The sequence below is a fragment of the Xyrauchen texanus genome, chromosome 9 (genome assembly GCF_025860055.1).
Source record: "Xyrauchen texanus isolate HMW12.3.18 chromosome 9, RBS_HiC_50CHRs, whole genome shotgun sequence".
NCBI classification, from domain to species: domain Eukaryota; kingdom Metazoa; phylum Chordata; class Actinopteri; order Cypriniformes; family Catostomidae; genus Xyrauchen; species Xyrauchen texanus.
This window is the reverse complement of record NC_068284.1, coordinates 33,813,150-33,823,050: the sequence shown is the minus strand read 5'-3', so window position 1 is coordinate 33,823,050 and position 9,901 is coordinate 33,813,150. Positions and strand designations below refer to the sequence as shown.

The following is a 9,901-nucleotide window of genomic DNA, read 5'->3' as shown; positions in this document are numbered from 1 at the left end:
CACAGACACAGACCCAGACACAGACCCAGACACAGACCCAGACCCAGACCCAGACCCAGACACAGACACAGACACAGACACAGACACAGACACAGACACAGACACAGACACAACACCTCAGCAAAATGTCAGCCGAGACCAAACAAGACTTCGAGACTTAAGACTTAAATAGCTGAATAGATTAGAAACAGCTGAGCAGGAAATCAGTGACAGGTAAGGAGAGTCCAGAGAGTTAAAGCCAATCCCCAGGCGATGAAGCCCTCTGGTGGTGAGCGGGAGGAACAACAAAGGTGGGATTCATGACAGCTACACACTTTTTGGTTATATTTTATTATAATTATTATTATTTTTTTTTTGTCAGACCATTCATAAGAGAAAGGTTGATGAATACTAAAGAAGTGAGGGCAAAAATGGATGAGGTTAATGAGGTGGACTGAGGTCCTAGGTCACTAAAGAGGGCTAAATGATGCTTAGCTGATAATAGAAATGACAAAACAGGATTTTGTTATGAGCAACATGACTTTATAGGGGAAAAATTACAGTCTAGAAGGGAAACGTCAGGCTGGGAAATTCTTGTGAGAGTCGCATGCAACATTAATACACTGTTTATTGTATTCGTTTTAAGTCCCACCGAAACCCTATATCTGCTCTAAACCTAACCCCTACCCTAACCTTAACCATATCCCGAAATCTAACCCATACTGTAGTAAAAGCCAATGCTACTCTCGTGAGACATTGCCAAACTCATCGGTTCACTTCTAAATATGACCAAATTTAAATTCAAGACATCAGTCAAAATGTTTTTGAGTAAAACCAATATAAAAACTGTCTTATTAAATCACAATGTCTGAAGAGCATGATTTGATTAGTCCATTCCTTATACATTATATCTTCAGATTAAAATGTTTTCATGATGACGTCTTTGGCTTCACCAGCTTTGAATTCATTGATTTCTCCTCCTGTTGAGAAAGAAGTCTTTCATGCTCATTCTAGTTCTCAGGACAAATCTCTGTAAAGGTTTATAACCCTATTTTTTGGTGGGGAAAATTGTCTTTCTTCCATGGAACAGCTAAGTTGAATTTTAGAAATTGTCAGTACAATTTGTGCACTATATTCCAAATCTTATTACGCTAACAAATTGCTCTGTGTGAGTTTTTTTTTTGTAATTAAGTTTTTTTATTGATTCCTACGTTAAATAAAGAGCAAATCATATATATATATATATATATATATATATATATATATATATGGAATCAACATTTAAACCCCACAACCACCCTTCCCAATCCCCAATACCACCCTGACCACAACAAACATCCCTGTGGTCACATGTGAGTTTATACACAAAACAAAATATATATATAAATAAGTCACACACATTTATACCTCCAACTCGCTCTCCACCACCCCAAAATTACGCCTCCTGTTCTGGAAACTAAACACAAATCTATAACTTCTCACCCAATTCCCCAAACTTCCTATTTTCAGATCAAAATTAAGCTCGCCACTCAAAACCATTCAATCTTGCTGAAACTTTGCTCTTAGACATGACACACAAGCCCTCAAAACATATGTGAGAAATGCAAAACAATACTACAAAAACCAGTAATAAAAAAGTTACATTGTTTGTAGTTCTCCCCCTCATTAATCTTTTCACATGAACACAAATGTACATTTGCACATTTTTTATTCCTTAAACTGTACAGTACAACACACCAAACAAAAGTATTCTGCCCCTGCATCCCATCTTTGGTATGGGACAGGCCAGAGAATCTTGTCAATATCACAGGCTATATTGGCCCTAGCCAGGGACCTGGGGTAAAATCCTCTTGCAGGCCTGATCCACCCCAGCACACATCAACTGAAATGTCTAGGCAGGCTTCTTCCATGACCTGGAGGAGGTGAACGCAGATGTGAACAGACTCGGGCCCTTATATTTATCTTTTGAAGGTTCTGATTGGTTTGTGATCAATTTTGAATCTTAGTGTTTCCACCTGGGTAATTGTGTGCTAATTGTGCTCAAGCTGTGCTGACTTGAGTGAACAATATTGAATGCTAGTACTTTCTAAATGACCACATGGTGTAGGCAATGGATTTGTGTGTAGAGTTTTGCAGTGAAAGTTCAACAAATCTGACTCATGTGTCAAAACAGGGGAATAGTGTTTATAGTTTAGGGAAATGGGTGTGCTTTTTGATAAATAGTTTTGAAATTTTAGTTCAAAAGCCTTTAGTGTTTAAGCAATCGAGAAAAACTAATACATAATTTTGGATTCTGCCATATGCTTGAGGCAACATTTAAATATGTGTCCAAATTAAAAACACTTTTGTCCACACCGAGTGCAAATGCAAGATAACAGGGTGTAACTTAAATTCTCCGATTAGTTTGATAGGAAAGGCTTTGCAATGGCGAAATAGGGGCAAGAACTTCCTGTTCAATACAAAATCAGAGAGGGGATCTCTCAGGTGGAAGTGACTAATGAGTCAATGTCTGAGACCGAATGCATGATAATAAAACAAAATCTAGGGTAGGCCTAGCCCACCAGGCTCATTTAATATCACTAGACATGTTGAAAATTAAGATAAAGAGTTTATGATAAATGTTTGCATCTGTAAGACTCTACACTTCACCTCCCAGTGCTCCCCTTGCCCAAGACACACCAAATTAAGACACTGCAATTGTATTCTTCTTCATTTCTTTAATCTGAAGGTAACTTTTTGAAATATGCCTACAAATTTGTTGTAAAAAAAAACTAATAATGGAAAAGTACAGTACTGTAAACTAACATATGGGAGCACTGCTATGACTTTACAAATGAGCGCGCAATCATTTCCTATTATTGAGTTATTGACACTCATCTGCACATGGAATGTCATGCAAGAAAAATGGAATGTTTGAAGTGTGTTTTGAGCGTAAGAAAAGCATAACATCTTAATTTTTAAAGATACAAAAGCAGCTTCCTGAATTTTAATCAAGCAAAGTATTAGATACAGTATATGTAAATAATTCAAGAAAGCATTTAGGACTAGTACGTGATAAGTCATCGCTTAACGCTTTGTTTCACAACACAAAATTAGCATTTCATTTGCATAGGTGAAGCACATCAGTACAGCACAACATTAGCATGTGCAGCACAACATTAGCAACTGTCAACAACAACACCTGTTTATAAGCCTATGAATCCTGAGATTTGTTCATTCCTCATGGAGGACTGTGTAGCACATTATTCACAATATAAATTTAGTTTGCTTTGCTTCAAGTGCTTTTTGTAATTGATACTTAAATGGATAGTTCACCCAAAAATCATTTACTCACCCTTTGGAAGATAAAATTAGATCTGTAATGTAATATTAAAGCTGCTCTTTCCCATACAGTGACAGTGAAAGGTGACCACAGCTGTGTTTGGTCCCATTCCACTTTCACTGGATGACAATGAGCAAAATGAGAGAGTCTTATGGGTTTGGAATGACATAAGGATGAGTAAATTATGACACAACATTCATTTTTGGGAAAATTATCTCTTTAAGTAGTACACCTGGCACATCTTCTTAATTTTAATTTACATAAACTTTTTTTTATCGACTGATCCAGCATTTATTTATAATGTGGTGAGTGAAAGTGCTATCCGTTGGCTATAGCTGCAATTGCATGGTCTCTCTTAATGCAATACACAGGCAAATTGCTCATTCTTTACGCATGCACACCATCAATCAGCCTTTATATAAAAACATTTTACATTGCTTGTTCTTTTGTTCTGTGAGCACGGGTAAACAAAAGTAACCTAAAGACTTGAAGCTTATTGCAATGGTCTGTTTAATACTCTACATCACCTACTCTGCACATACCAAGCAAATATAGAAGATAGTCATCGCGTTTAGAAAGCAAACAGAGAGGCTCATGCCATGCCGGTGCTGCGAGTGTCGTTTTCAGCAGAAATTGAGCGCACCAGCTCTTCCACCCAGCGCACCTCGGAGACCATCTGTTCAGCCAGCACATCATAGCGTTTCTCCAGCCGACTAAACTTGCGTTTGAGGGCGTTGGCTGACAGCATGGTGGCCCGTGTCTCCTCCTGGCTCTGTCTGCGAAGGGCTTGCGCTCTCTGTAGCTCCTGTTTGATCTCATTCAGATCTGAGGCGATGCTCTCGTTCTCCTCTTTATACCACCCTTCCTTCTCCTCATAGATGGAGAGCAAAGCAGCCACATCTTCTCTGCATGAGCGCTGGTTCTTCTCCAGCTCTCGCAGGCCATCCTCGGCCACACCTATCTCCTCCATCACCTGGGAGAAGCGCTCAAAGTTAATGTAGGTGTTGTTGGGAGGCATGCTGGAGTGGGATTTGATGGTGTACTCCTTCAGTCTGGTGGTTTTCAGACGCCTACGCTCCGGCTTGCGCTCACTCTCCTCTGGTCGCACATTGCGCCTCTTAATCACCTGTAGGAGGCGATGAGACAAGAATGTGTAAAGGAGAGCACAAATGGCAGCATTAAAAATCTGAGGGAGGGAAAATTAAAGATTCAAACCTTGATCCAGGGGTGTTGGAGACTGTCGTCAATTGTCATTCTCTTCCTGAAAGTTATAGGAAAATATTTAATTAAAATATTAATTAATTAATTAACAGCAATGATAAACAACTTCAATTATTAATGAGGCAGATACTAACTTGGGATCCTTGACCAACAGTCGGCGAATGAAGTCCTTGGCAAGCTCACTTGTGTTGCTGAAGTACTCTTCATCAAAGTCATAGTTAACAGCTGAAATGTTGGTCAGTGTTTCTTGTTTGGTCTCACCAAGAAATGGAGAAGCACCACTTAAGCTGAAAAACATTAATAATGTGTTAATATTCATTAAGCTATTTACAATGACATGAGCTGGTGGTGGAAAAACCATGCAATCAATGCAGTCAAATAAACCATTAAAGGGGTCATGATATGAGGAATCAAATTTTCCTAAAACTTTTGACATATACGAGGTCATTTTACTATAAAAACATACTGCAAGTTTCAAAACTCAAAAATTCCTCAGTGCAAAAAGAGCATTTGTTGAAACTAAGCTGCCAAAACGACTCAGTTGTGATGTCACACCATGGTAGACATTTCCATCTGACTGCCTTCACAACAACACATCAATGCCTACTTCACCTTATCATTTTTGTAGCCCACTCAGTAGTGTTGAGCAGTGAAATGACAAGTAAAAAGAGCAGGTCAGTAAAGAGCAGAGAGCCAATCATAACAGTGGGCAATTAGTGTCAAGTCTTAAAGGAGAAGCAGCAACAAAACTTAGCATTTCTGACAGAGGGTCAGAATGAGATTGGAAAATAATAATGTTTTACAAATATATGACTGATTTTTTTAATAAAAATTATAACTTAACCTTAAGGAACACTTTAAAATAAAAAAGGCATGTCATGACCCCTTTAAACCAAGTAATCAAAATCTGTTGTGATACTTACAGTATATATGTGATAACGCCAATGCTCCTGCAGAAAAGAATTTAAAGACAACTAATTAACTTTCACTATTTTGAGCATTATAAATAATATCTGATAGGCTGAACAAAACCCATCCATTATTTTAAAATCAATATTGAAATTGACTTACCACATGTCTGCCTCCAGGCCGAGGGGCTCATAATTGACAATTTCCGGGGCTACAAATGACAGGTGTGGTAGTCAACATCTTTACTTGCTCAGGTACCCAGGCTCATTGTGGCTAAGTTTTTTTTTTTTTATGTTTTTGAGCTTTTTAATGTTTAAAATTGGCAAGTCAAAATGTATTTTTGTATGTGTCGATACTGTCCATTGAGCTTAAATTTTATTGAACCCGGACTATTCCTTTAAGTGATCTTAAAGATCCATAAAATAGAATAAGATTCTTACCAACAAACTCAGGAGTTCCGAAGATATTTTTAAATTCATTTCCATCCTTAATTTGATGTGCAATTCCAAAATCTATCAACTTGATTCTGGGATTTGGAACATTCTTATCCAGCAGCATTATGTTCTCAGGCTGAAAACAAAGTGATTACACAGAAATCCATTTTAATGAGAAGCAAATGTCACATTTGCTTGAAATGAAACATTTAGGGTGAAGAATGGGTCATGAGTCTACATGGATTATAAAACACATCAACTAATCAACAGCAAACTGTAAAATAAATAGTTTAAAACATGATATCCTTGGCACTCACCTTCAAGTCAAAGTGTGCTATGCGTTTAGAATGGAGGTAGTGTACTCCATCCAGGATCTGCTTGAGGAACTGTGTGGCCTCCTCCTCGGTCAAGGACTCCTTCTCAGCCAGGAAGTCGAACAGCTCTCCTCCAGACACCAGCTCCAGGATGAGGATCACATCGGTTTTGTTCTCAAAGATGTCATGGAGGGTGATGATGTTGCTGTGCTGGATCTCTCGAAGGATGTTAACCTCTCGCTCGATCTCTTCTCGGCTCACGCCCCTTCGGCTGGACGACAGCCGCCTCTTCTTGATTAACTTGGCAGCAAATTCTGTCCCGGTGGTCTTTTCTTTACATTTACGCACAATGGCAAACTGTCCACTGAGATCCAGACCCACGGTAATAATGAAATACAGAGAGATGAGAAAGAGGAAATTATGATCATGATAATGTTGCAAAGTTTGGACTGTAGAAAACACAACACAATATCACTGTCTGCAAGACTTAAGAATGAACATAGATTAACAGATTCTACTCACAATAGTAATAGTGACACTATTAAATGGCATGGGTGCAAACGCATCACATACAATGGCAGCCAAGGGTTTAGAAAAATGTACAGATTGTTGCTCTTATGGAATGAAATTGGTACTTTTATTCACCAAAGTGGCATTCAGCTGATCACAAAGTATAGTCAGGACATTAATAAAATTAAGAATTATAATTCCAATTTGAAACAAATGTTTAAATACAATATATATATATATATATATATATATATATATATATATATAAATTATTCAAATAGTGATGGTGCTGTTTTTTACGTCAGTAATGTCCCGAGTATATTTGTGATCAGTTGAATGCCACTTTGGTGAATTAAAGTACCAATTTCCTTCCAAAATTGCAAAATCTATACATTTTTCCAAACTTTTGACCACCAGTGTATATGAACAGGATCAAACCACGAAAGGTGTTCATTTCTTAAATGTCTAAAACAATAAAATAATATGTAATTGAAATAAATAGTACAAATGCTGCATAATGCAACATTATTGTAAAAGTCAGAGCAAATGTTGTGTAGTTAAAGTTCTGCTTTCTGAGCCTTTTAGTCTCCTTTGCACTACAGCTGTGCTCAAGCATTGTAAAGCAGTGATGTCATGCTGCAGCAGCATGGCACGCAACCTCTACTTCCATATATAGGAAGGAAGGCAAGGCTTGATTCAGTGAGTGCAGACGATTGAGTCATTGTGATGGGGCTGTTTAAATTCCAGAACTCTTTAAAAAGCCTTGGAACAATAATGTTTGTTTTTATACTGCACTGATAAGTCATGGCTTACCCAGAGCCAAACAACTGCCACATTATCATGTAATTATTTAGCTTTTATCTCCATTTTAGGTTTATCAAACCATAAGACCTTAATTTAACCCAGATCATTGTCTGGTGAATTCCTTTAGTGTGAGATCACAGTAAAGACAGGTTAAAACAGGAAGACTGTTGCTTTTACTTGGAAGGAGTGATGTCACATTTTATCCTCTTACCTTCCTAACTCCTCTCCCATCTCATAGAAAAGCTCCACATCCTCCGATCTGAAGCCAGCCATGATTTGCTGACTTCAAAAGCAATCAGTCTGTTGGAAAAGGATCAGAAATGGATGTTGTTGTTGAGCTTTGACACAACGTTTCATGCTAGTTACCACTAAAGTGCTTAAAACCTGATTTATTTTTGTTGACAATAGCCATAAATGGTTCCTAACCATCCAGGGAATTTTGTCTTTCATGAGAGGCCTGAGAAGTGTCCACAAGCATCAGTATTTACTCTTTGACCTCACATAATGTTGGACTGACATGTGCAGAATGTGGACATTCTTCTTACATTCCTAATTACGTCATAAACCTCAGGTCAAAAACTAGGATTGCCTACTGATCTATAATATTATGGATGTTGGTGAGGTTGCCAGAATTTCAACACTTTCATTTTATTTCTTCTCACTGAATATACTTATCACTGTAGTATACACACCGTACACTAAACAAAGCCACAAGGAAGCATTTATGCCTAAATTAATCCAGAAATGTACTATATAAAGGTTAATTTGAGCGCAAAGGTACAGTTCACTCAGTTTGTAAGGTTTTACAAACAACAATTCAGACACGGTTGTTTCCCTGTTTTACGTTCAAATGTGAAATTAGACATATATTAAAATAAGACACAACATATCTTCAAAACCATGTACACTGACTGACCACTTCAAAGTAGCCATCTGGCCAACTCCTCAAAGAAACTACAGCGGACTCCGGTAAGTTAATATATACTCGGAAACACAACGTATTATACTGAATATATATGTAAAATTTCTACCCACGAAAAAAAATCTATAATCTTAATAATTTTAATAATAATAAGAGAAGTTTTTTCAACATACCTTAACGTCTCCGCATTCCTCAGCCAATGGGGTATTTTCCGGTTTCGGCGCTCTTGAGGGGCGTGGCTTGTTGAGTGACATCAGCCCGACTCCGCCGCAGGATGACGTCAGCTGTTATCAGAAGTCTGACAGGTGGTGTTTGTACATTCAGTTTTTAACACTTGTTTGGGCTCGTTTTGAACTGTCCCTATCATAACAGTCTCATAACACACATACAATGAATAAACTTGTGCTTCAGTGTCATTACAAACGGCTCTGGCTTTTGTGTTCTGAAAACAATGCAAGCATTATAAAATACATGTCATGTGTAATATAATAAATGTGCAGTAGATATATCTGTCTATCTCTATACAGGCCTACAAATGGTTTACAAATGGTTTAAATAAAGGAAGTAGAGTGATTTTTTCTAGACAGAAAATAGAATACTTAAAGGGTAGTTCGCCCCAAAATTTATATTCTCTCATCATTTACTCACCCTCATGCCATCCCAGATGTGTATGACTTTCTTTCTTCTGCAGAACACAAATTAAGATATTCTTTAGAAGAATATCTCTGCTTTGTAGGTCCATACAATGCAAGTGAATGGTGACCAAAACTTTGAAGCTCCAAAAAGCACATCAAGTCAGCATAAAAGTAATCCATATGACTCCAGTGTTAAAATCGGGCCGTATCAGAAGACATGGATTAAAACACTGGAGTCATATTGAGATGTTCTGTTGGTATTCGTAAAAGATTTAATATGCCAGACAGGCCTCTATATGACATGGCATGACTCAGACACAGTTCGAACAGTGTTTCTCAATCTTGCTCGGATGGAGTTGTTGTGAACATGGAAAGGTTATATAATGATGAACAAATATAACCTTAAGTTGATGTTCAGTGAATCACTATTGACACACTGTTGCTACTCAAATATACTTCCAAATTTTGATCTCATCAAAAACTCTGTAAAAGTCTTGAAAAATTTTATTTTTTCTTTTTCCACACTTTCCATTCTCTAATACATTTTAATTCAGCAGTTCTCTTTCTAAAATTGTTTTGGTATCTCACTATGGAATTTACTTCAGGAGTATCTGAGACTGGAAGCAATTCCACTACGTCTGGTAGCTGACAGACCAATCACAGCAGTGATAAGGGAGCCGGAGATGTGCCGTTTTCTCACAGAGTGCCTGTTAAAGGTTTCTCTAGGCTGCATGTGCATGGGATGGATGATCTAGTGATGTCCTGCCCCCCTCCGGTCGAGGCATCGGTGGCAAATCACCTCCACCCCGATCGGTTGACCTTTTCGTCCGCTCCCCCTTCATTGCCGGGAC

The 9,901-nt window shown here is 37.9% G+C and overlaps 1 protein-coding gene across 1 annotated transcript; it reads right to left on the bottom strand.

The window, feature by feature from the left end:
* Positions 1 to 1,301: 1,301 nt before the first annotated feature.
* LOC127649510 (death-associated protein kinase 3-like) lies at positions 1,302 to 8,665 on the bottom strand. The gene is made up of 9 exons (XM_052134651.1): positions 8,589 to 8,665; positions 7,705 to 7,793; positions 6,183 to 6,543; positions 5,872 to 6,001; positions 5,594 to 5,642; positions 5,446 to 5,472; positions 4,657 to 4,809; positions 4,517 to 4,562; positions 1,302 to 4,427 (listed from the first exon to the last, which is right to left on the bottom strand). The coding sequence occupies exons 2-9, from the start codon at positions 7,764 to 7,766 to the stop codon at positions 3,894 to 3,896; spliced, it is 1,362 nt and encodes a 453-aa protein (XP_051990611.1). The 5' UTR covers positions 7,767 to 7,793; positions 8,589 to 8,665; the 3' UTR covers positions 1,302 to 3,893.
* Between the last annotated feature and the right edge of the window lie 1,236 nt (positions 8,666 to 9,901).